The sequence below is a fragment of the Verruconis gallopava genome (genome assembly GCF_000836295.1).
Source record: "Verruconis gallopava strain CBS 43764 unplaced genomic scaffold supercont1.16, whole genome shotgun sequence".
Lineage (NCBI taxonomy): Eukaryota > Fungi > Ascomycota > Dothideomycetes > Venturiales > Sympoventuriaceae > Verruconis > Verruconis gallopava.
This window is the reverse complement of record NW_015622152.1, coordinates 301,276-324,945: the sequence shown is the minus strand read 5'-3', so window position 1 is coordinate 324,945 and position 23,670 is coordinate 301,276. Positions and strand designations below refer to the sequence as shown.

Below are 23,670 nucleotides of genomic sequence, written 5' to 3'. Positions count from 1 at the left end.
ACACCACTACTATCACGGTTTTGATAGAACCTGCGCATTTCATTCCGACGGAAGCGAACTGGATTATCAGTGCTCTGCAAGCCAGCTGTCACGGTTCGGATGCCGTGCTAGTGAACGATATCACGATAGGCATCACAACCGAGGACGCTATGGGTAGAGGAGAACAATTCGTATTCGCGGAACTATATGTCTTTCAAACTCCCGCTCTCAAGAATGAGGAATACAGCTTCCCAGTTGAGCAAAACATGGACCGAAGAAGAACTTGGCAAAAGAACGAGGAGGAACAAAGAGCTTCCCAATCCTTCATAACGCATGCCTCTTTACTCTTGCTCGCGCCCGTGTGTGTGTGCATGTTACAGAGACCAAAAAAAGAGCAAAGAGCATGTTTAGAGAAAGCGAGAGCGTGCCTTCTCATGGTCATTCGTGCCAAGAAAGGAAAAATTCGCAATTGCAAGATGATGAAGATGCAGCGCACGCCATGGATGCGAAAGCCTCCACATTCTCAGTCTCTTCCACTTCCTTCTCTTGATATTGCTTCCTCCCATTTGCCCTTCGCAGGTAGTAGGAGAAGATGAGAAAAAAAAATGTCAAGTGCAAACAGTAGTATAACTCCTTTTGGTTAACCTTTGGCCGACCCCATTTTGGCATTTCGAGCGTCTGATCATCGATCGCGCCTTCTGCTTGAAGGTGATAAAGAACCGGGGTCGCTAGCATCCTTGCGATGTCTCCTCCTTCTTCTTTTTCGCCTCCTCCAATGCGTCAACGTTTAGCTCCGTGACTTCCCCTTGTACACCGCCGTCCTGTGTCTTCTCCGCTTCCTGCTCATCAACTGCATTCGGCGTGGGCTGCGGAACCATGCCTTCCTCCTGCAGCTTCTTCACCGAGCTAACAATTGCGTCTGCTTCGCTCATGGTGCCTTTGAGCGTCTCCGGATCCCCCTCAACCCCGATGTTATGATTCTCACGCTGTCGTTTGAGAGCTTTATTGTCGAAACGAATCACCATACAAGACAAGTTGTCCGTAGAGAATCGGGCAAGGGCGTGGTCGACAAGGATTTTGGATGCAACTTGTGGATCGGTAGTAGAGCGGATGAGATCGACAGCTTCTTGATCGGTACACACATCCCAGAGCTAGTCATTTCAGTCAGTTCGCGATCATTGTAACGTCAGCGTGACTGTAAAAAGAGAACTTACACCGTCGCATGCTAGGATCAGGAACTCGTCCTGGTCTGGCTGAATGACTGTTTCGGTCGTATATGGATGCCCAGTAACCAAGTCCTTCATGTACGCATCGCCCAACGCTCTCGTGACGGCCAGGACCCCATTGACACGGTTGTTGAGGATCAGTCCTCCAGCGTTCGCTACACGTCGGCCTTCCGATTCATCGCTACCCTTGTGATCGTATGATAACCTGAGGGCTCTGCCATTTCTGCAAAGCACTATCCTGGCGTCACCTACATTGGCAGTATACAAAACGCGTTGCCTTGTGGCATGCTGAACAAGCGGTGCAACGCTGTTAGCTTCGCTATTTGCCCCTGCCGCCGCATCTTGGGTGTCCTTGTCCTTTCCCTCGACCTGCAAGCCCTTCAGGGCAGCTGAGTTGATGTATGTCGAACCGGTCGCTGAGGCAGCATTCGGAACCCGATCTTCCCATCTCAGGACGGCAATGACTGCAGTGCAACCACTGTTCTTCAATGGCAGCTTCTCCAACTGCTGATCGACGGATGTGAAGGTCTGGTCTAGAAGTTCGGGCACTGGTGTGTTGGGGTTCTTGCGTATCATATCTTCCAGAATGTGATGCAGCTTTTTCCCACACCAGTCTGCAGCAAAAGTACCCGCATGCCCGTCAAAGATGGCGAAATACCCGTTGTCCGTCTCGGCGACACCTTTCTCAGACGGATCGGAGGATGCGGACTCAGATTTGCTTTCGCCGTCCTGGCTGGCGCTGCTGGCATTCGGTGTACTCAAGAAGTTGTACAAGTAGGCATGTGTGTCCTCCATGGTCCGGCGACATTTCTTGTTCTTGTCTTCTGTAACGCCCACGCGGAAGGTCGACCGCGGGCCTGGCAGCGACTCGCCAGCCGAGTTGTTGTGAGAACCTTGCGGTACGCCGAGAGCGGGGTCATGCTTGCTCAGCTTCTGTATGGGCGTCTGCGGTGACTTGTCCAAGGACGAGGCTGAATGACTATTCGAGTTGAATGCCTGCTTGGCGCTGGAGAAGATCTCTCTCGCCTTGGCCACGCTACTACTCCTCCGCTTCTTCTCGGTAGGTGTGACAGCGGCGTGTGTGGCATCGGCTGTAGGTTTGCGCTCGGGGCTAGTACGGTCGATTGCGGAAGAGTCAAGAGAGTTTGCGGCTACAACGGACGGAGGCGAGACAGGATTGTTCATGGAAATATCGGCCTCTTTCTTAGAGTCGGGACCAGAGCTTCCGAACATTTTGTTCAGTAGGCCCGCGCCGTGGCCGGAGAAACTCCGTCGTTTTTGTGTGGAGGCCAGCTTGAGGAATCTTGGGGAGCTCTTTTCTGTATTCAGGGCCTGCTGTGATGAGTCCATGGCATTAGCATATCTTCTGAGGAAAGCCAACGAGGATGCAGCGGTACAGAAAATGGGCGGGGAGCAGGCGGCTCGCTGCGGCCTCTGTTTCCGCTAGCGAGAAACAGAGGGACCGGGCGAAGCTTATATGCCATTGTGTGCGAAACCAGTTATATTTGCATTCATGACAGAGCGAAGGGTATGTAGGCCATGGTGAATGGGATGCAATGGGTTGTGACTATGCATGCGCTCTGCGGCGGGGCGAAGCGATTGTGTCATAGCAACAAAGTTTGTGCATTGCGGGCGAGAGGATCAGCAAGTCCAACCCGCGTGGACCGTCCGAGAAAGAGAGATGAGGTGCACATACCTAGTTGTAGTAGCTTGAGTTGGGTTGAGCTGGGTTTGAGTTGCAAACGGAGCGTCGCTGTCAGTGCTGTGGCCTGCGACTCTGCTGGGCTGGGAGGGATACGGCGAAGAGGCGGAACAAGGGAGGCGCGGGATGTGGACGGCGGGGAAGGTGTGAGCAGACGTGCGTCCGGGCAGACTGCGGGTTGAGTGCGGGTGTGCTTCGTGTGCGTACGGGCGCGCTATTGCGTGCTTCTGGGAGTGTTTCTTTGTGTTCGAGCGTGCGGATGTGCGAGAGTGCGTGCGTGCGTGTGTGGGTGTGGGCTGTGTGTGTGTGCCTGTGTATGGTGTTTGTGGGTCGGTCGAGTGGGCGGCAGCGCAACCAACGCACGCAGACGCCCAGCAAACAGCGCGGAGGACGGGGGTCGATGACGGCGCAGGTCTTTCGGCGGGTTACAAATGGCGCGGCAACGGGAGCCCAAAAGAGCAAGCGAGCGAGCGAGCGAGCGAGCAGGAATTTGGGGGATGTGCCCAGCGAACGGAGTCGCAAACTCGGCGTGAGGTCATGGCACGTTTGGGGCTTTGGGCGCTTGCCGCCAGCCAGGAATGCGTCAATGGCGGGGGCTATCGCCGCGCCACCATTTGTCGACAGCCTCTGCCTGGTGACGCGCACTCTTCACTTTTCGCCTTCGGCTCGCTGAATTTCGTCTTCCTTTACGCCGCTCGTCGTGCATGACGCCTCAACGCCAAGTGCGCAGTGAGTCTGCTGATTGAAGGGTTGCATTACTGCTTAGCCGTCCCCTGCTTCGCGGGGTACGACGCCGTCGATTCTCCAGACAAGTCGCCCGCTTCGGCGTCCGAGGCCCCTCGCTCCCAACCCAAACACCGCACGCCCCCTCCTAATAGGCCCCCGTTCATCCGCGCCTGACGAACCCCAGCCAGTGCTATATAATCTGCTATGTGTTTGCTGCACAGCGCTTTTATATGTAATGAAGTGCCCGTTCGTACGGAAGCATGATTGTGCTCAGGATATATACCATCCCGCAAGCGAGAGCATGTCAACTCGCTTGCCGTACGGACCTCTACAACTGCAAGAGGGCATATACCAGTTACGGCTCGAGCACAACGCGCCCGCAGCTTCGACAAACATGACAGCACGAGTACGTGCCCTGTTCAGACCTTCTTCAGACTATCGAACCTTGCTCGCAGGTCCTCGTCGCCTGCATCTCCACCCCCTACAGCCTGCGCTATGCGGCCTTCCTGTACACTCGTCTTCTGAAGGCCCGAGGGCGTCTCGCCAAGCTGCATATCATTAGCCTATATTCCCGTGCGTAGCGTGAGCTCGCCGTATTGGAAAAAACATACCGCAGAGCCAAGGTCGATTCCGATCTCGTCCAGCACTTGATTGACCACCTCCTCGCTCTCCTCCTCGTCTTCAAGCCCTGTCACGTCGTCGATTGCGTCGTCCATCATTTCTTGCCGCTGATCCATGATGTCGTTCTCCCTTTCAAACTCCATCGCGATGCGTTGCAGCGCCGGCAGATTCATCTGTCGGTTCATACTGCCGAGCAGCTGCGTGGCGCCCTTCATAGATTGCATCATTTGTTCGTTGCTTCGAACGGTCTGAGATTGTTGTCAGCTGTGTTCATGGTCGTCACCAGCGTCTTGGCCTACCTGTATCCTAAGACTGATAGCCTGCAGCTGCGTCCTCATCTGGTAGAACTTCTGAATGTATCTGTGCCACTTACGTTAGCCCTTGCTGCTCTGATCATCCTTCATCCCCACATGCAAACCATGCCTACCTTCTCGTTCTCACCAAATCCTTCGCCTGTATCCTCAGAGATCCCGTCTGGCCGTTCTTCGCGCTTTTTTTGATGTCTTGCACCAGCTTCTTTTCTTGGTTCTCGAGCTTCACACGCTCACGGTCGAGTTCTCGCTGCGTTTTCTCAAGGGCACGCTGGTGCTTGCGCAGACGCTCAGCCGGCGTCATACGCTTTCCAAAGGCCCATTCCACGATCTGCGTCATCTTAGCAAACTTGTCTCTTCAGGCCGCAGCTCCGATAAGAGCGCCGTAACAATTCGTAGAAGGCACAGCAACATACATTCATGATGTGTCAAAGAATCGGTCTGTCGAGGTGGAACGCGAGTTTGACAGGGTCGCTGAACTTTACGCAAGGCAGCTGTACAATCGCGGATTGGAGTCGTGGTTACTCGAGACTCCCAAGTGATCGGCTCCCGAACGGGGATGCTTGGCAGTGGAGCGCCACCGACAAGCATACACCTGCATCACCTCACTTTTTCGCAACAACATCAATATTGCGCAACTCCCTATTAGGCACCCACCCTTTTTTCCTCTCTCAACGACATGCGCTCCAAACCCCTGTCCACAACATAATACGCAACATCAGCAATGAGCTCGGGAAAGCAGCCAGGAGAATCTTCGGCATCGGGTGGCGATTCGATTCCATCTTCTCATCGCGACGGCCGAGGCACCGGTGGGAGACCAGTGTACATGACCGCGGGCACAGGCTCGATGTCAGAACATGGGTATCATCTCAGACAAATAATCGATCAAACCAGCGACTCTGGTTACGGTGGGAGCATAGATGAGGAAGGAAGCAGCACCTCGAGCGGTTGGCACCCTGACCTCTCCTTCGATCGACCGACGCCGTCGCACACACCGACACGACCTGGCGAGTACAATGCCGCCGCTGAGAACGAACGACGTGTGCTGGCAAGCCATGTTCATCAACTGTACTATAATCAAAACAAATTGGCACTTGGGCGCGCGATTAACGAAACATTGGATGCGCTGAATAAATTGAGGGAGATGAACCATGTGTGGCCAGCGCATTATCCTTCCGTGCAGCGTCCAGAAACGCCGACGAGGGCTTCGGGGAGGACTATGAGACCGGGACTGCACCACACCCTCTCGACGGTGGACAATCGTGCCGAGGAGGCGGAGGCTGCCGGTCGGCCAGGCTCAACAGGAGGGCGGCCTAGCCCCCGGAGAGCAGAGACTACATTGGGACACGACGAAGCGCCTGCGGAGTCAAGTTCTTCTGCTGCGCGAAGGGTGGCTCCAGAACCGCGGCTGGTGACGCCGCAACTGGTGCAGGATTTCTCCGTGCTGAAGATAGATCTGAAGCTGGGGCATTTGAGGCAGTCGGAGCTCGTCCATTCGCTAGAGAAAGGCTCGATCGCAGCTCTTTTGGATGGTCAGATACAAAAGAGCATCCAGCATTTGTACGCTCTGCGAGAACGCATCGACGACACCGCAAGCAAAGTCCTTGTCACTGGTGACCTCAACGCTGGTAAATCCACATTTTGCAATGCGCTTCTAAGGAGACAGATTCTTCCCGTCGATCAGCAGCCATGTACGAGTATTTTTTGCGAGGTGTTGCATGCGGAACAGAATGCTGGCGTGGAGGAAGTGCATGCCGTCCCAATTGGACACCAGTACAATCGCGACGACGAGCGCACTTACAAAGTGTTTCCGTTACTCGACCTTGAGAAAATCGTCATCGACGACGAGAAGTGGTCACAGTGCAAAGTCTACATCAAGGACATTCGCTCCGTGGACGAATCGTTGTTGAATAATGGTGTGGTCGATATTGCACTTATTGATGCGCCGGGATTAAACAAGGACTCTGTCATCACGACTGCAAACTTCGCAAAGCAGGAAGAGATTGACGTTGTTGTGTTTGTCGTCTCGGCGGCAAATCACTTCACCGAGTCGGCCAAGGAGTTTGTATTTAATGCTGCACGGGAGAAAGCGTACATGTTCATCGTAGTGAATGGCTTCGATGCGATCAGAGACAAAGAAAGAGCCCAAAGGATGATCCTGAAACAGGTCAAGACTTTGAGTCCCGCGACGTTCAAGGAGTCCGCAGAGCTTGTCCACTTTGTCTCAAGTAATGCCATACCAACTGCGCCACCGCCTGGAGGCCCATTCGGTGCATCAGGTGGAAGTAGCAGCGGTGGCTTCGATGGTCCCGACAATGGCAGTGACGGTGATGACGATGAGGACTCCGATCCCGTGAAACACAAGGATCCGCCGTCACCTGTCGATAAGGGTAAGGGCAAGGACAAGGAGAAGATTCGAGACTTCACAGACCTTGAAGCTTCATTACGAAGGTTTGTGCTGGAGAAAAGATCACGGTCGAAACTTGCACCGGCGAAAACGTATCTTGTGAATCTTCTCGGAGATCTCGACAGTTTAGCGCAAGTGAACCGCGATGTCGCGCAAGCTGAACTTGACCGCGTGAACAAGGAGCTCGAAGAACTTGTTCCAAAGCTGGAAGATTCAAAGAAGGCGACAGATGATGCTGATAAGCACTCAGATCAAACGATCGAAGATACTGTCACCGAAGTTTACCGTTCAACACGAGATACCCTGAACACTGCTATCAACACAGTGGGTGAAAGGGATCACGGTATAGAGTATCCGGGTTTCCTCAGTGCTTTCCAGTACGCCGAGGATCTGAAGTGGGCCATGATGCAGACCATCTCCGACACTGTTTCCCTCTGCGAGGAACACGCTAGACAAAAGACGGTTGCGGGAGTGAACATGATCAAGAATCTGGGCCTCTTGCATCTAGGCAATAATTTTCCCGATATCTCGTTCAGACCCGACCTCATGTTCAAACGGAAGCATCACATTTTAGCTCGACAAGTCGAAATTGACGTCGAGTTTTCGGACTTCTTCGATCTTGCGAGCCTGTGGGAGAGGCAGGAGAAGGTCGCCGGAACTAGTATGGCACTCACAGTCGCTGGCGTTGTTGGTGGCCGGTTGGTAGGCGGCGTCCATTGGGTTGACGGTGCTTTGGGTGCTGTCAAGGTGCTAGGGGTGAATAACGTACGGAGACTCATTATTCCCGGTCTTATCGCTACTGGTATGTGTTCAATGAGTTTCGTCATTCATACAAAAGCTAATTATACACAAGTCATCCTAGCAGCATCTTATGCGGTTGCTTCTATTCCTACTTCACTTCCGCGTCGGATCTCGTCTAAGCTTCAGAGTCAACTCGCCGCTTTGGATTACACCCACTCCAATGCCACTCGCATCTCTAGTGAAGTACGAAGGGCGCTCAAGTATCCGGCAGACAATCTGAGAGTTGGCCTCAAGCGGAATGTGGAGAAGCTCCAGAGCAAGAAAGAAGACACAGACAAGATCAAGAGAGAGAGTACCGATGCACAGAGATATTTTGTACAACTTATTGCACGAGCGGGTGAGATCAGACGCAAGGTCTTGGGTGTTGACTTGGAAGGCCCGGCTCCCGGTATTGCAGCTGCGTATGAAGGCTGAGCTGAGGATGTCGGTTTCCTCGCCTTCTGCTAGAATGGAGTCGGTGACTTGTGGGGGGGGGGGGAGTAAAAAGCTGTATATAAGACATTAGGATACCACTCAGTTGCTACATGACCTTCAATCCCCGTCTTCGATGGTTCAATGCCCCACACATGAATGGTCGACATGGTGCATGGCAAACACATGAACTACACGGTCATCTGGTAGTGGAATGCATGTGCAATGTGCAACACTGAACCCTGGTTGCCATGAGCACGAACGGCTAGCAGCGGTGGAAACGGGTAAGGCTGCGCTATGACATATTTGGGCAACACAATCTCAGAACGGTGGGCTGTCTCGGCGGGGCATGCGATTCAAAAATTTCTCTGTTGCTCGTCGTGCAGCACTGAATCAAATCCCTCAGCCAAGACCATATAAAACTCAATTGGCCAGGCCCTCCGCTTCTCTCCTCTCCTTCAGACACTTGAGATCAACTGCAATCAGCATGAGCGACCAGATCACTCACCCAACCATCAAAGGTACGTAGAGGTTCACTTGAAACAGGTGCGACGTGAGACAACTGAGAAAAGTCTCGATCGTACGTGACTTTTGCCGAGACCTGAGTTGATTGTGCCTGTAGATGGCTGGTTCCGCGAGATCAACGACATGTGGCCTGGCCAGGCCATGATGCTCAAGGTGAACCAGGTCCTGCACCACGAAAAGTCCAAGTACCAGGACGTCCTCATCTTTGAGTCAAGCGATTACGGCACCGTTCTCGTCCTCGACAACGTGATCCAGTGCACAGAGCGCGACGAGTTCTCGTACCAGGAGATGATTACTCACCTTGCCATGAACTCGCACCCCAACCCTGAGAAGGTTCTCGTCATTGGTGGCGGCGATGGCGGCGTGCTCAGAGAGGTCGTCAAGCATGAGACGGTCAAAGAGGCCATCCTCGTCGACATCGACGAGGCCGTTATCCGGCTGAGCAAGAAGTACTTGCGGGGCATGGCCGTCGGGTTCGAGCACCCGAATGTGACGGCGCTGGTTGAGGACGGATTCAAGTACCTGGCGGACCGCAAGGGCGAGTTCGATGTGATCATTACCGATTCGAGCGATCCTGATGGCCCAGCCGAGGTCCTGTTCCAGAAGCCGTACTTCCAGCTGCTGCACGACGCCCTGCGCGAAGGTGGCGTGATGACCACGCAAGGTTGTAAGCCCCCTCCCATATCAGCACCCCCCGACTTTGTGATGCGTTACAGGTCTTTTTGTGTACTACGTGTCACTACACCTTTTCAAAAGCGATAGCTTGCTGACATTCTCGATTTTTTCATCAACAGCTGAGAACCAGTGGCTCCATCTTGAGCTCATCACCAACCTGAAGAAATCCTGCAAGGAGATCTTCCCCGTCGCGGAGTATGCGTACACCACTATCCCAACGTACCCGAGCGGGCAGATTGGCTTTATGGTCTGCTGCAAGGATCCAAACCGCAACGTCAAGAAGCCTCTCAGGACTTGGTCAGAGGAAGAAGAGGAGAGGCTGTGCAAATATTACAGCAAGGAGATCCACGAGGCTGCGTTTGTCCTCCCGAACTTCGCACGCAAGGCTTTGCGGTGAGGTGTCCCAACAATGGGATTAAGGAGCCTGGAGTGTGGATTTTATCGTAGGGATAGACCACAAAGTAGAATCAGGCGTTTTTGGGGACATAGCATCACGCACGATACACCACTGAAAACAAGCTGGATCCGCCAAATATATCAGTGCATTTTGCGCATCTTCACATGGGCGCATTGAGCGAGCATCTGCAGGACTAACCATTTGCTCTACCACTATCAAGCAGTCCAACACCTGCCTGATTGGTATGTATTCTTTATACCGAAAAGCTGCTAGATTTCACAACCTCAACTAGCTTCTGATATATCTGATTCTCTCGGTGCCGAGTCGTGTCGTTGCTTCCTGGATCGTCACGATCCCGCTTGCCAAATTAACCACGGGTCGCAACTTCTCCGTTGTGATGATTAGACAGCATGACTCCATCTTCGCTAGCTAACTCACGCTTTCCTGTCCTGTCGCTTTTCTCAACACAACTACATGGTGCTTTTTACGGCGAAGAACTAGAATAGCTAACAACTTACCGCCACAACTTTCTTGCCTACCCACGAATAGACTCAGTATTTTGAGCTTTCGAGCACGCGCTGCCAATCCAAACTGTTCGCCAATGCTTTACTGAACCTCTAGCTCTCGACACTAGGTTGCATTTTATGCCGTCAAAGGTCATAAATCGTGCCCGCTTCCTCTTCTCCCGGTTTCGACTTACAGAACATGTTCCGCCGATCTTCAATGATAACGTTCATGATCTTGCACGAATTGGCGGGATTAGCACGCTGGCATTGCCCAACGAGTACGCACCTTGTGATTTGGTAATTCCCACTCGTTTTGCAGCCACTGCACAATTTTTGGTTGACGCCTGTTTCCAAGGCGACGATTTGCGAATGGGAAATCCTACTGATAGAGACATCATTTACGAGGACCACGGACAACAGTGGAAGCTGAAGGTTCTCACCACAGGTGCCTATGTCAATGTACCTGGGCTGTTCCGTATACCAGGGAGCAAAGTTACCACCGAACGATTGAGGACATATTTCGAGCGACAGATGTACGACGGTGGTGGAAATGTTGAAGACATTAGGAGGCAAAGTCAAAACATCGAGTACACGGTGAGAGTTGCAACGTTGCCGAGTCAGAGTGTGCTGCCGTATCAGATTCACGACGTGGCCAGTTGCTTTAAAAGCTTCCTCGGCGATCTCGATGGGGGTGTATTGGGCAGTTTGGAGATCTTCGAGGGACTGCGAAAAGCTACTCTTCCACGAAGCCGTCGAAAGAGCTTAGAAAGCGCAAGCCTGGAATGGAAATGTATTGGACTTGGCCTAGACGATGAACACGATGATGTGGATCCGAAGGACATTGCTCGCATCCTCTGCAGCATCGAATGCGCGGCAAAGCGCAATCTCATTTTGGCGGTTTTTGGGCTGTTGGCATTTTTTATGGTGGACGACTCGCCTTCTGTTCATCCTCATGAGCATAAGCTGCACATCAGTTCATGCGAGCCTGCTATGGACGAGATGAAGAATTGCTGTTTCCCGTCGGCCGCCTCCCCAGATGCAGGAATGACTGCTGAAGCGCTTAGTCGAATTTTTGCTCCGCTTATGCTCGGGGAGGAGCTTACCAAGCACATCGACATAGACTTCGTTGCGTTTCCGGGTTCCGGAGACAAAAGAAATCATCGACGGAACTCTACTCCAAGTCCACAGAAGCTTAAAACGCCATATTTGCCAAAGAGAACTCCAGTTTGGCGTTTAAGACAAGGGACGTATGCAGGAATTAACAAAGCAAATATCACAGTTAACGTGCATCCTTGTCCTTCACAGTCAACTCTGTCATATTGTGATGGTTCTTCGACTCCGTCTTCTCGACACAGCATAAAATTCGCACAGTATGGTGGGCTAAGAGATCGTAACCTCTCTGCGAAATCTTTCATTCAAGCCCACGCGAATTGTTCGGCACAGACTTTCCCCGCTTTCACTGGTGGAATGAAGATCAAGAAGACTAAGAAACTGAAGTCATCGAATCCTGAATTCATGCTATACGAGCAACAAGTTCGCATCCTATTAATTGCGAATGTAATCACTATTGTCTTGTGGAATTGGAGGGATGTCTGTCTCGAGTTGCGAGCTCTAGGCTATGGTAGACGAGAAGGTCATTGGTTCGTCGGAGAAAGTGCCGTTGATACCCTGGATGAGAGGTAGAAGTACCGAGAGCAGCCTTGTTGTCACAAGGAAAGCTTTGGAAACCTAATGGTATCTTCGATGGTCGCATCGTCTCAGCGGACGTAAGTTTTCATGGGCAAGGAAAGTTTCAAATCAGAAATGTTCATTTTTACAACTACTTGGGAAGAGCATGGTCCAAGTCTCTGAAGCAAGTATTATAGATTGAAGATATGTCAAGGATTCAGGCTTAGAGAGCACAGACTAAATATCATTCTTTCAGCACTTAGACCTTCTCATCCGCTTGCACGACGGCAGCTGCTGCCCCAGACTCGTGCAGAGTAACTGCAATTTTACCGTCCATCTTATCGTCCACGTTAGGTGCAAATACACTCAAACACACAGCGATTCCAGTAAACGCTATGGATGTATAAAAGACAGTTGAATATGCATGTGCGCTAGCAACCTTGTATGCTTGTGTACCCACTGCAAGAATGCTGTTCGTCAATCCAGGTACATCTGCAAAAGAGCCCGACGTGAAACCAGATAAGAAAGCAGGGACAGATGATGCTGGTAAACCGGCAGCGATTACCGCTGGCGGTACTTCTGTAGGAATCGTCTTTGCAAGACGATTGGTAAGGACCGACACATAAACAGCTGAGCTCACTGAGGAGATAGCGGAACGAATTGAGCCGGCAGCACCTATTGCAGTTCCGATTTCTCGTTGATCGAGGAGCTCGATGCCGGAGTTTGAGAGACATACACTCTCGTTCCAGCCGATGAAGAAGCTTGATATAATGATTAATGCCGTAGCTCCCGCACTGGAATCGGGCTTAGCGTACGCGATGGCACCTAAGAAGGCACCGCCAATGGTCAGAACAGTCATGCACTGAATTTTGGTCTTTCCGATAGCCTCAGCTGAAAAACCTGCCACAATTTGCCCCACGTTTATGGCGATACTTGGGGAACAAGCCCACCAACCAGCCGTCATCGATGCACCTCCATCAGTGGTAAAGAGCACAGCAATCATCTGCGGCCAGATGATTGCCATAGCATAATATATGCTTGCTCCTATGCCGAGGAGAATACATGCAACCACCCATGCAAAGTTCTCAAAAAGATGCATTGGAAGGAGAGGCTCTTCGAGCTTTGCGTAAATCTCCCAAAGCGTAAAGATAATTAAGATTATGCCACCAACAACCATAGTGGCGATGACGTGAGCGCTTTTCCATGGGTAGACAGAGCCGCCCCAACTTAGACCTAGAAGGAAGGTGATGAAGCCCCCTAAGAATAAGACGGTGCCAATGTAGTCAAAGTTTTTGATCTGTTGTGCTCGGCTTCGATTTCTAAATTTTTCGTGGAATGTGGGTGGGTGATAGAAGAAGAAGAACAAAACCCCTGATACGAAGTTCACGATGATCATCGTGTAGTAGCACCAACGCCATCCCGCACTCGTGTATAGAATGAATGCTTTCGATACCGCCGGTCCTAGTCCAGCGAATGGAATGCAAAAGAGATACATCACGGCATTGGCACTGAAACGATGCTTTCAATCAAACTAAGTCAATAAAGGAACAAGGCATACTGAGCGTGTGGCTTACCTTCATTGGAACAATCTCGCCAGTAATGAAAGCGAAGGATTGTTGTCCAGAAGCTGCAAGTCCTATGAGCGTAGTACCGCCGATCAAGGTTCCCACTGTCTTTGCAACAGCACAAACGATGCAACCTATTAGAGCGAGTACTGCTGAGCCGATGAAGAACCACTAGTGCTGTGTTAGCTCAATGACAGGCGAGTATCCAACTAGGAAAACCTACTCTTCGCCCGAAGAGATCACTCAATCGACCAACAAGCAGCAAGCCAATGGCTAGGGTCAATGTATACACCAAACTGACCCACGTAATGTTAGGATCCGGACCAATGTCGTTATTGATCAACGTTAAATTTGGCGCGGCAAGACCGAAGCCACCAGTTGCAGAAGCAAGTCCAAGACCTGTTGCGAGCATTGTACCTATGAAAGGCATGCTGTAGAAGTAACCCTTCCGCACAGTGGTTTCGTGTGCAGCGAAACCATGGACAACATCGATTCCATGATCGGAGCTGTCCGAGCTTGGTGACTCTCGATGTTGAACATCGTCAAAGCGAGCCGAAAACTTTTCATTAGAAAGGTCCATGATTCCACTCCTTTTTTTTTTCTTAGAAATAAATTGAATACTCTCAGAGCTTGGCAGGCATTATACCATTTCAAAATCGCCAAAATGCCTGGCGATCCTGGCAGCTTTATGCATTGTCAAAGAGTACGCATTTTATGGCTAGGTCCTTCCCCCACAGCACGGGAATGCATAGCCGTCTGCAACAATTGTCTCCATAAGTGATCGTCAGGGCACACGCTCGGTTACCCCGGAAATCAACATGACTGGAGAATAATGGAGATGTTAGTCCATTCAACCATTCAAGTGGATGCCAGGGGGTTCACTATGGTGCTAACGAGTCAATATGGTCTGTGCTCAAGGCCTGGGATGATAACTGTGATATTCGACCTGGAGAAAAAACGCCGTGAAAGCAACTCGGAGGAGTGAATCATGTCTGGGGATTGGATTTCCTCATGACTCATAGACATGATTGTTTCTAAGCCAAGCGTCTTGCCAAAAAATGGATAATACCGAAGGTAGAAATACTGCAGGACTGCTATTTTTCAGCCTGTGAGCAATCACGTCTGAGGACGAGCAAATAAAAATGAAACTTGTCATGGAGCAGATCAACAAGCTTTTCGCAAAGCTCTCGGATCTCAGATTTGACACTAGCATACCAATCTACGCCGTTAGCTTTTTGCTCACTATCTACGCCTCATATATCGTCTGGCTTATTTGGTTCCACCCTCTTTCTCATATCCCAGGACCCAAGATTGCAATCGTCTCGAACTTGTTCTACAGTCGAACCATTGTGAGTGGCCATTCTCCAAGGATTGTCAAGTCTCTACATGACAAATACGGAGATGTCGTGCGTTGGGGCCCAAATGAAGTCTCTTTTGCTTGCAAAGAGGCTTGGAAGGATATCTATGACCGAAGAAAGGACGGAAAGATTTTGATCAAAGATCCCCTTTTCTACCGGACTGACGATACAATACGTGCGAAACACATCGTCAACACGCACGATCCTGCAGAACATGCCGAGATGAGAAAGATGATGGCTTACGCTTTCTCTGCGAAAGCTTTGCTCGAGCAGGAACACCTTATCAAACACTACGCTGATGACCTTGTAGAAGCGGTGAGGGAAAAGGGGGATTTGGGTCCCATCAATCTGGTTGAATTTTTCAACTGGACGACATTCGATGTACTTGGGGAGCTGGCCTTTGGAGAACCGTTCAATTCGCTGAAGAACCGAAAGACAGACTCGTGGATCTCCATCATCCTTGACTCGATCAAGTTCAACGCCTGGGACGTAGCCATATGGAAGTTGCCGATCGTCCCATATTTTCAATACTGGTTGACTCCGAAGCACATCCGCGAAGGTGGCATCCGCCATGCCATCGAATCCAAGGAGAAGATCTTGAAACGTGCAGAGAAGGGTTCGGACAGGATCGATTTCGTATCGTACATTCTCGCGAAGAGAGAAGAGTTGAAGATCAACGATTGGCAACTGGCTGCACACAGCAATGCTTTGATCGTCGCCGGATCTGAGACAAGCGCTACCGTGCTGAGCGGGCTGCACTACTACCTCCTCAAGAATCCTGCTGCTTACGACAGGCTGCGGACCGAAGTGCGTTCCGCCTTTAGCAGCGTTGACGAGATCAACGCAAAAGCTGCCGAAAAGCTGCCGTACTTGACGGCGTGCATCGACGAAACGTTCCGCATCTATCCTCCCATTCCGATTGCGATGCCCCGGGTGACGCCAAAGGGCGGCTGCACGATTGCAGGTCACTTCATTCCAGAAAATGTACGAAGTCAACTTGAATTTCATTTACGCTCGATGAAAGCAGCCACTAACTAAACGTTGCAACAGACAACCGTGGGCGTCCACCAGTGGTCGGTGACACATAATCCGAAGCATTTCAAAGACCCGGACTCGTATCGACCAGAAAGGTGGCTTGAGAAATCAGACGACCTCGACGCAAGCAAACCGTTCTTGACAGGCCCGCGTATGTGTATGGGCATCAAGTGAGTATATCGCCATTTAAATTTTCTCCGTTCTTGGCAGCAGAGCAGCCTTTTGACGGTTTTTTATAGCATGGCCTGGATTGAGGTTCGGATCCTGATGGCGAAGTTGACTTATATGTTTGATTTCGAAATCGTGGATGAGTCGCTGGACTGGTACGATCAGGAGTGCTATACCTTATGGCAGAAGCCCGACCTTTTTGTTAAAGCCACACCTGCGCGTAGATAGGGCGGATAGGGGACTTAAGTGTACAGCCTCAAAATCCTGGAACAGTGCCATCATTACCCGAAAGCTTAGCACTCGCAGCTTCAGCTCAAACATGGTCAAATTTCAGTTCATTGTCTTTCCATGTCATCTACGGCAATATAGTCGCCTATCCAGAGCTAGTTTATTGGACATCGGGCCAAACAATCACAGATTGAATTTGCATGTAAGACATAAATGAGGACCATGATGAGCAGGGTCCTATCACAATTGTTAGATCCAGTGCAATGGAATATTATGCACCGAAACAGTTCTGTACTGTTATGAAAGAGGTCAAGATTGAAGATGATCTAGTCGCCAATCCAGACGCTGCAGCCGCAAATTAGTTTAGTTGTGTTGACTCGTTAGTTTACTCCGCTAAGTCGCTGGTGCGCCGCGTTCAAGCGGGACATGGTGCGGGGAACAGTTGCCCCAGATGAGGCTAGAATTACTGGGGAAGGAAAATGATATCCATAGGAAATTCCTAGTTCGCTTAGCATGTTCTCTGACACATATCACATCGCCGAACAAAAGGTGTGAGTCCTTGCAAAGACGTCTGGAACCACAGTACAATTATGACGGCCGAAGTTTCTAAGGTCAAGTTACGAAGTATTGATTACTTGACACCTGAACAACTGCAACGCAAACGCGAAGTGGATCGCAGGAGTCAGCGTCAAGCGAGGGCACGAACCCGAGCCTATATCGCGGAATTAGAGCAGAGGGTCCGAGACTTTGAGGCTCGTATCCACACTCTTGAGCAAGAGTTTTCAACATTTGTGTCCAGCTGCAAATGCAAAAGAGAGCCCCAGGAGTGCGTTACACTGCCACGAAACGAGTCGACATGGGAAGATACCACACATGCATCTATTCTTGCGAATGTAGAACAAAGTCAATCTATGCTTAGAACAGAGCAATGGATCGACCAAGGTAGCGGCCTTGATATCTCGCAGCTGATGAGCATTGACAGCACAACTCAAGGTAAGAACTGCTACTGCTCGAAATGCAGGCTGAATCTGACCCTTCTGGCGTAGACTACTCTATGTGGGAACGTGTATTTGACGACACAATGATAGCTACGGCGCAAGGTCTCCCCTTGCCAGCATGGTCGGCAGGATCACCTTCTGTAGCGTCAATTCCAGTTCATTCTTTACCGGATCCACCAGTCTGGCAAGCTTTGCCAAAGCACACTCCGCCAACCTCGCCTACATGTGCACTCGATATTGTGATGACCAATTTAATTCAAAATCGGCGTGCATATGAAGCAAGCGGAGGAAACGATCAGGAGTTTAGGAAACGAGCGTTTCCGAGCATCCAGAGTCTCCTCAATCCAACCTATGACGCAGTCAAAGCACCAGTCACCAGCACAATTGTCAACAACATAATACATGTTATGACGGTGCCTACTCTGCCGGAGCAAATTGCCATCCTGTACGTAATGAGCTCTGTTGTACGGTGGCAGATCTCTCCGACTGAGGCAAACTACGACAAAATGCCAGAATGGCTTCGACCTACTCCCTCCCAGCTGTTTACGCCACATCCGCCATGGATCGACATGTTCATTTGGCCAAAGGCTCGTGAGCGGTTATGTCGCCAGGAGAAGTATCATTCCAAGCATGGATTGATGAGCAAACTTTGTAACGAAAGCTTGTCCATCAATTGGCCCCATCAGCCGTCGGATATGATACTTCAGGTCGGAGATGACACGATCCTGAACCCAATTTTCGAGAGGCACATCAAAAAGATTGAAAACTGGACCGTCAGTGCTAGTGTGCTCGAAAAGTAAGCACATCAGCCTTCAAAACATTTCGAAAGATGCTAACAGCAGGCCTTAGATTTCCCGATCTTGAGGGAGAGATCAATATTGGCCAGCCAAGAGGTTCACAAAACAGACTGAGCCATGCAATGTGAAATTTAGATGTAGAAAAATCGGACAACAGGAGATAACATTGGGTCTAACGTATGATAATAGATCTCCCCTACTTGTCAAAAATATCACTAGAGAGTGTGCGTGCAACATTTCCAAACTTATCTTGGTAAGTCGTACGACCGTATTGAATCTCTGTATTGAGCACTGCCGGCGCAGCAACGATGAGCTGTTTGCCTTACGCGTAAATCTATAGAGCCCTTGTCTTTCAAGCGCTACTTTCTCTCAACTCCGAACACAAGTCCATTTTCTTTTCTGAGCGCTTCTGTGATGTTCTGCGTTATCTTACTTATCCGCTGCAGTTCTTCTGCCATCTTTCCATCTTTGGATTTGATTATGTTCGCATAAACCTGTGCTTCCTCGCTCATGTTCAAGTCAGCCTTCTTTTGAGCCAATTCCACGCTGCTCTTGGTGCTTGCGTCCCAAAATTCGACGGACGAGATGTCAGTTACTCCATTGCAAATTATAGTTCCTTTCTCACCGAAAACTTCGCTTGGAGCTTTCGATGTATATATTTTTGATGCATTGATTGACACTCCAAACTTTTCATAGTAGAGCATAATCAGTCCGCCACCGTCTGCACCGGTTGCGATGATGAAAGGTTTATACGTTTGTGCCTTTGGTTGTCCAAACAATGCGACCGCCGCAGAAATAGGGTATACGCCAAGATCTACCAGACTTCCACCAGAGAAGTCTAGGTTGAAAATATTCGGCGTTTCGCCTTTCAAGACGTTGTTGTATCGCGACGAGAACGAAGCATAGTTTAAAGACGCGCCATAAATCGGCCCCAACCTGTCGAGATTCGACTTCAATACCTTGAAGTTGACCTCATGGATGTGTCGGAACGCCTCCAACAGAAAGACGTTGTTCTTCTTTGCAAGCTCAAACAATTCAGCTAGCTCCTTAGAAGTCGAGCAGGCTGGCTTCTCAACAATCACATGTTTCCCGGCGGAGAGCATCACCTTCGCGTGCTCAAAGTGAAGAGAGTTGGGCGAAGCAATATAGACGGCGTGAATTTCTGGATCATGTGCTAATTGAGCGAGTTCGGTGTGTGTTTTTTCGATGTTGTGTTTGGACGCGAACGCTTTCGCAGTCTCTGCAGAACGAGAATAGACACAGTCGAGCTTCCATTGTTGAGTCGATTCGGCAGACTCAATCCATGAGGATGTGATCCAGCTCGTGCCAATCGTCGCAAAATGTATTTTTCCCTCCATATTGTGCTGTTGCGTGTGATAGTTATCTTGTCTCTCTTCACAAGAAAATTTCTCAATCAAGTCCCGCATCGGAGTGGGGTCGTACCACAGTCCCGCTATTATGTCATTTGGCATGCGCCGGGTCACTCGACACCCAATTCTGGTCTTCGACGCGAGTTTTGTATCGAATCAAAGTTGAACCAGGGCTAAGAATTCTGCAGAGTATCTATTGATCGGCTGTGCTTGGGAAATGCACGCGCATTCATAGAAGATCAAAACAGCGAATTTCTGCTGTGCAACATCTCAGAATTTGGTGCATTCTGTACTGCGTCTAGACTCATAAACATCATCATTTAGGAGAATAAAATTCGTGCCACATCTCTCACCCTCATTTATCATTCATTGGAAGTGGCAAATAACTCCACATTCCTCCAAAGAGATCTCGAGTGAACTCCGTGATGTCATTGCCCTGTGTTTGATAGAAAACGATGAGGCTTTCCCCACCCGACTGATCGTTGATCGCAGAGACTGAAAAATGGCTTCCTTGTATCGGCCGGCCCTGATTAGGGATGTTGACTTCGACTGTGAGCTCATTCTCAGCTATGATCTGCGTTTTTTCCGCATGCCAGCTGATGTTATATCCTTTCAATTGAAGAGTCTCCGCATCCTGAGCGTAGAGAAAAGTGGTGTATCCAAGACTCGTCCTCGGATGAACATTGTTCACTGCTACACTGCTGTTTGTCCATACGTTTATTGGATGTTCTTTTGTACTGGGGAGTGAAGTGTTCGTGTCCTTCCACCTTCTAGAACGTCAGAATTGACAACGTCCATTACACACTGAGTTACCAAATGACTTACCAGATTTCAAGAGTGTTATCTGAGTTTACCATCATGGTATACGTTACCGTACCAGGACCCCACGTGTAGCAACCCACACCTGCATGGCCATTCATGCTTGTCCAGTTGTCTTGCTTTTCCCAATGATCAAATCCATCCCTCCAACCGTATTGCTGGAATGTTGTTGGATCAACAGCATACCAAAGATGCATACCCACATCAGTACTGTATGTTGTTGCATTGGACCCATCAGAGGTGACAGTCGGCTTCAAGTCCTTGTAGTCAGTGTCGCCGTAGAAGTTACCGTACCAGCAGGCTTGCATACCCACTGAATCGCTGTTCATCGTCGTAAGATTCAACTTATTGACCGGACCATCTTGCCAAATGTTGGTAACATTGCTATTGGTCTTTTGTCGAACTTGGTTCTCTGCATTGATATAAAAAATGTGCCACTACGAATTATATTAGTAGGCCGGGAGGCTTTGAGGCACTCTTGACATACAGTCGAGATATTATGCAAAGCGTATGCTACGGCGGAGATAGGAGTTCCATTTTTTGCATCGTATGCGACAATCTCTGACATTGTGCCACCTACCCACTTGCCGTCGCGGAGCTGCTTGAACCGGATCGTGCCCGTATAGTGTTGATAATATAAAACCATGGAGCCTTGCTCATCGCCTTGAAACGATTGCGAGGCTAAGGCGATGCCAGAACCGTTAAAGGCGCCTCTTGTGGAGAAAAATTGAGGGTCTAGGTCACCTCCTGCTAAGAAGTCGGTGTCTGATGACGAGACCGATTTGTGCTTTCTAAGTCCAAGGCCGAGCCCTACTCCTAACGCAAGGCCAATTGCTAGGAACGCGAGTACCAGCACGATGATCGAAAAATTCATCATCCTAACCCCAAGGATTGTATGTCTTGCTAATTTTCTGGGCTGTTCATTTTGATGGGAGGTTGATGGCCCGGGAACTTCTTTCTCCGTACAGTCTGGTACGTAGGCTTCTTTATCAAAATTCCCGAGCCTCACTACCTCAAGCTCTTCTTGCTGGCGACCCAAAGATTCCTTGGCTTGATTTTGATCGACATATGCAGTTGGAAGAGTATTTGAAAACGAGAAGGACCTCGTACCATTGTGACTAGCTGAGGCGGTATGTAGCGTAATCGGTGTTGAGTCTGAATATGCGTGAGATATCGTCCCAATTGAGACAGGCGTAGAATGAGTAAACGCGGGAGAAGGAGGTTTTTCCTTGCTTTCCGCAGTGCAGTCTGTACTGGGGATATCGACTGCGACCTGTACCACGTTTTCCGGTGCTACTCCGAAATTCGATTGGCTAGATGCGAGACGAAGTTAGTCATAAGTGTTCGGCAATTGAGGCAAAATGCAGCTTATCGAAGTGTGCAGTATACGAGGTATGGCTCTGTCGTACCTTGCTTGATACGTGGGTGGGTGGATTATCTCAACGATTCGAGAACCACGCCCAGACGGAGGGTTATTCTGATGCTCCATGATCAGCGGTGAAGCGGCAAAGATATTGGCATACTACACAGAGCACAAGTGAGATCATATCATGGACGAAAAGGGTCAGAAAATTTCGAGTATAAGCTGAACTTATTCTCCAGATCGTTGCAACTGAATCACAAGTACAGCACTTAGTAAAGTTAGGGCCATACAAAAGCACAAGGGTCTGAAAGGCCACCAGTTTTTCTAGCATCCCGTTTGCATTTTCGGGGGTTCTACTTCGGGAACGAAGTTGAATCCGAGGTGCGCTTTGTAAACTCTCCAATACCTTTGCGGAGAATACGCCATCGATTTTGCGGGATGCAGGAATGACATTCTGGACCTGCAAGTTTAGACGCCTCTCTCAGATGGCGGTTAGCCTAAGCGTGCAGAAGCGAGGGCGTTTCTTGGCCAAAGGGAAAACAGAGATCTTCTGATTTGAGCGCATTGTTTCAACACTCGGGATGATAACTCATTGTTGATGTTCTTAAATGAATAGCTCTAATCTTGAGTAGCAATCTTGTTCTTTGCGTTGGACTTATGTCAGAGAGCCGGATCGGGTGCGAGAGTAGTGGTGAATATCTCTGCCGCAAGACTTGAGCGATACAGCGGAGGAATCTCTTGATGGTCCGGCCCTCGGCATCAGGAGATTGAAAGTGAGGGGAATCTCGCATCTCGCAAGAAGCAGCGAACGAGCATTCACAATCACGGTGATTTGGAGTTTAGATCGTCTGCGGTGTTATCGCACAGGTCTCACTCAACAGGCTACTCAGTCATCCAGTTGAATTCATCACTTAAAAGTATGTAGAAATGGAGAACACATCTGGAAAAGGAAGCGGAACAAGAAACCACATCGCTACGTCTGTGAATCGTTGGTTCGGCTTCCACTTTGCAACATATTTATTGGCCACATCGTATTCGCCCTAAGTCATATCTTGTTTCTTTGCCAAGAGCCAAGGTCTTGTGCGAATGCTCGAAAAGTCGAACAAAATTTTCAGCCCAAAGCTCCAGAGATTGGCGTTAGAGGTCTAAAATGAGATGCAAGTTAATTGTGCTTACTAGCTGATTCAATATTTGGCCAAGCATTAATTTCGAAAATGCTGCACCTAAATTGTGTTGATGTCATATAGTACGGCAGTCAATCATGCGAGCAAACGAAAGCAGCAAACCGAGAGCATTTTAGCCGAGAATAGAATCTTGGAAAACCGAGCAGAATAGGTCTGGCTATCAGTCCCTTAAGTTATCGCTAAAGCTCGCTTGGCAGCTCGCCTCATCGAGCAGCAACATATCCAGTTGTCCATTGATATAAAATATCGATTAAGGTATCAATTATGAGTGGACTTTTTTCTCTTCTGTACAGTGCTAAAGCAAGGCGGAGAATTCATACTTAAGTCATCTGTGACCCTTTGCCTTGACAGCCACTTTCTACTGGTTCTGGAAGAGTAGATGCTACTGTTGTCAAAATCTAAGGATTACCATGTGGATATTTCCGCGATTGGCCAGCACACATTAAGTCTTAAAATGCAGTGGTCAGTTTGCACTTCTTGCTCAAAAATCTGCAAATGGCTGTCGGAATGCAGACAACACGGCACCTGGCTTCACAGACTCCAAGAAGGCTTGACCCACGGAGCACGATTGTTCGGCATGAGACATAGGCGTTGAACTGAGCAGTATCCAGTAAGCAGATCATACTCAAAAGCATCAAACCCATGGCATCGCAGTTTTGTGCCCCAGCTTAGAGTGCAAATATTTGTTTCAATCAAAGTATAAGACATGGCGGACAAAGATATCCCATTTCTCGGTTTGTCTCGCGGCGTCCCACTTGGCTTTTACATAGACAAGCTGTGTTTATATGTTATATGCCCGAGTGTGTTTATATTTCTTAACAATACTACTT

The 23,670-nt window shown here is 49.6% G+C and overlaps 10 protein-coding genes across 10 annotated transcripts; 5 read left to right on the top strand and 5 right to left on the bottom strand.

The window, feature by feature from the left end:
- Positions 1-154: 154 nt before the first annotated feature.
- On the bottom strand, positions 155-3,409 carry PV09_05301 (uncharacterized protein). Its single transcript, XM_016358790.1, has 3 exons — positions 2,902-3,409; positions 1,194-2,540; positions 155-1,130 (listed from the first exon to the last, which is right to left on the bottom strand). The coding sequence occupies exons 2-3, from the start codon at positions 2,436-2,438 to the stop codon at positions 708-710; spliced, it is 1,668 nt and encodes a 555-aa protein (XP_016213409.1). The 5' UTR covers positions 2,439-2,540; positions 2,902-3,409; the 3' UTR covers positions 155-707.
- Positions 3,410-3,570: 161 nt separating this feature from the next.
- On the bottom strand, positions 3,571-5,073 carry PV09_05300 (uncharacterized protein). The gene is made up of 5 exons (XM_016358789.1): positions 4,982-5,073; positions 4,682-4,896; positions 4,554-4,614; positions 4,245-4,502; positions 3,571-4,181 (listed from the first exon to the last, which is right to left on the bottom strand). Exons 1-5 carry the CDS (start codon positions 4,985-4,987, stop codon positions 4,053-4,055), a joined length of 669 nt encoding a protein of 222 aa, XP_016213408.1. The 5' UTR covers positions 4,988-5,073; the 3' UTR covers positions 3,571-4,052.
- Positions 5,074-5,193: 120 nt separating this feature from the next.
- Positions 5,194-8,258, top strand: PV09_05299 (uncharacterized protein). The gene is made up of 2 exons (XM_016358788.1): positions 5,194-7,774; positions 7,826-8,258. Exons 1-2 carry the CDS (start codon positions 5,290-5,292, stop codon positions 8,185-8,187), a joined length of 2,847 nt encoding a protein of 948 aa, XP_016213407.1. The 5' UTR covers positions 5,194-5,289; the 3' UTR covers positions 8,188-8,258.
- Positions 8,259-8,671: 413 nt separating this feature from the next.
- PV09_05298 (spermidine synthase) lies at positions 8,672-9,781 on the top strand (the record flags this gene model as incomplete). Its single annotated transcript, XM_016358787.1, has 3 exons — positions 8,672-8,705; positions 8,807-9,373; positions 9,504-9,781. 3 exons carry the CDS (start codon positions 8,672-8,674, stop codon positions 9,779-9,781), a joined length of 879 nt encoding a protein of 292 aa, XP_016213406.1.
- A 644-nt stretch (positions 9,782-10,425) lies between these two features.
- PV09_05297 (uncharacterized protein) lies at positions 10,426-11,970 on the top strand (the record flags this gene model as incomplete). Its single annotated transcript, XM_016358786.1, has 1 exon — positions 10,426-11,970. The coding sequence occupies one exon, from the start codon at positions 10,426-10,428 to the stop codon at positions 11,968-11,970; it is 1,545 nt and encodes a 514-aa protein (XP_016213405.1).
- Positions 11,971-12,163: 193 nt separating this feature from the next.
- PV09_05296 (uncharacterized protein) lies at positions 12,164-14,100 on the bottom strand (the record flags this gene model as incomplete). Its single annotated transcript, XM_016358785.1, has 3 exons — positions 12,164-13,474; positions 13,530-13,691; positions 13,744-14,100. 3 exons carry the CDS (start codon positions 14,098-14,100, stop codon positions 12,215-12,217), a joined length of 1,779 nt encoding a protein of 592 aa, XP_016213404.1. The 3' UTR covers positions 12,164-12,214.
- A 533-nt stretch (positions 14,101-14,633) lies between these two features.
- Positions 14,634-16,309, top strand: PV09_05295 (uncharacterized protein; the record flags this gene model as incomplete). Its single annotated transcript, XM_016358784.1, has 3 exons — positions 14,634-15,862; positions 15,929-16,083; positions 16,153-16,309. The coding sequence occupies exons 1-3, from the start codon at positions 14,663-14,665 to the stop codon at positions 16,307-16,309; spliced, it is 1,512 nt and encodes a 503-aa protein (XP_016213403.1). The 5' UTR covers positions 14,634-14,662.
- Positions 16,310-16,899: 590 nt separating this feature from the next.
- On the top strand, positions 16,900-18,107 carry PV09_05294 (uncharacterized protein; the record flags this gene model as incomplete). The annotated part of the gene is made up of 2 exons (XM_016358783.1): positions 16,900-17,302; positions 17,398-18,107. The coding sequence occupies 2 exons, from the start codon at positions 16,900-16,902 to the stop codon at positions 18,105-18,107; spliced, it is 1,113 nt and encodes a 370-aa protein (XP_016213402.1).
- Positions 18,108-18,250: 143 nt separating this feature from the next.
- PV09_05293 (uncharacterized protein) lies at positions 18,251-19,494 on the bottom strand. Its single transcript, XM_016358782.1, has one exon. The coding sequence runs from the start codon at positions 19,460-19,462 to the stop codon at positions 18,464-18,466; it is 999 nt and encodes a 332-aa protein (XP_016213401.1). The 5' UTR covers positions 19,463-19,494; the 3' UTR covers positions 18,251-18,463.
- Positions 19,495-19,829: 335 nt separating this feature from the next.
- Positions 19,830-21,167, bottom strand: PV09_05292 (uncharacterized protein; the record flags this gene model as incomplete). Its single annotated transcript, XM_016358781.1, has 3 exons — positions 19,830-20,241; positions 20,300-20,730; positions 20,781-21,167. 3 exons carry the CDS (start codon positions 21,165-21,167, stop codon positions 19,830-19,832), a joined length of 1,230 nt encoding a protein of 409 aa, XP_016213400.1.
- Between the last annotated feature and the right edge of the window lie 2,503 nt (positions 21,168-23,670).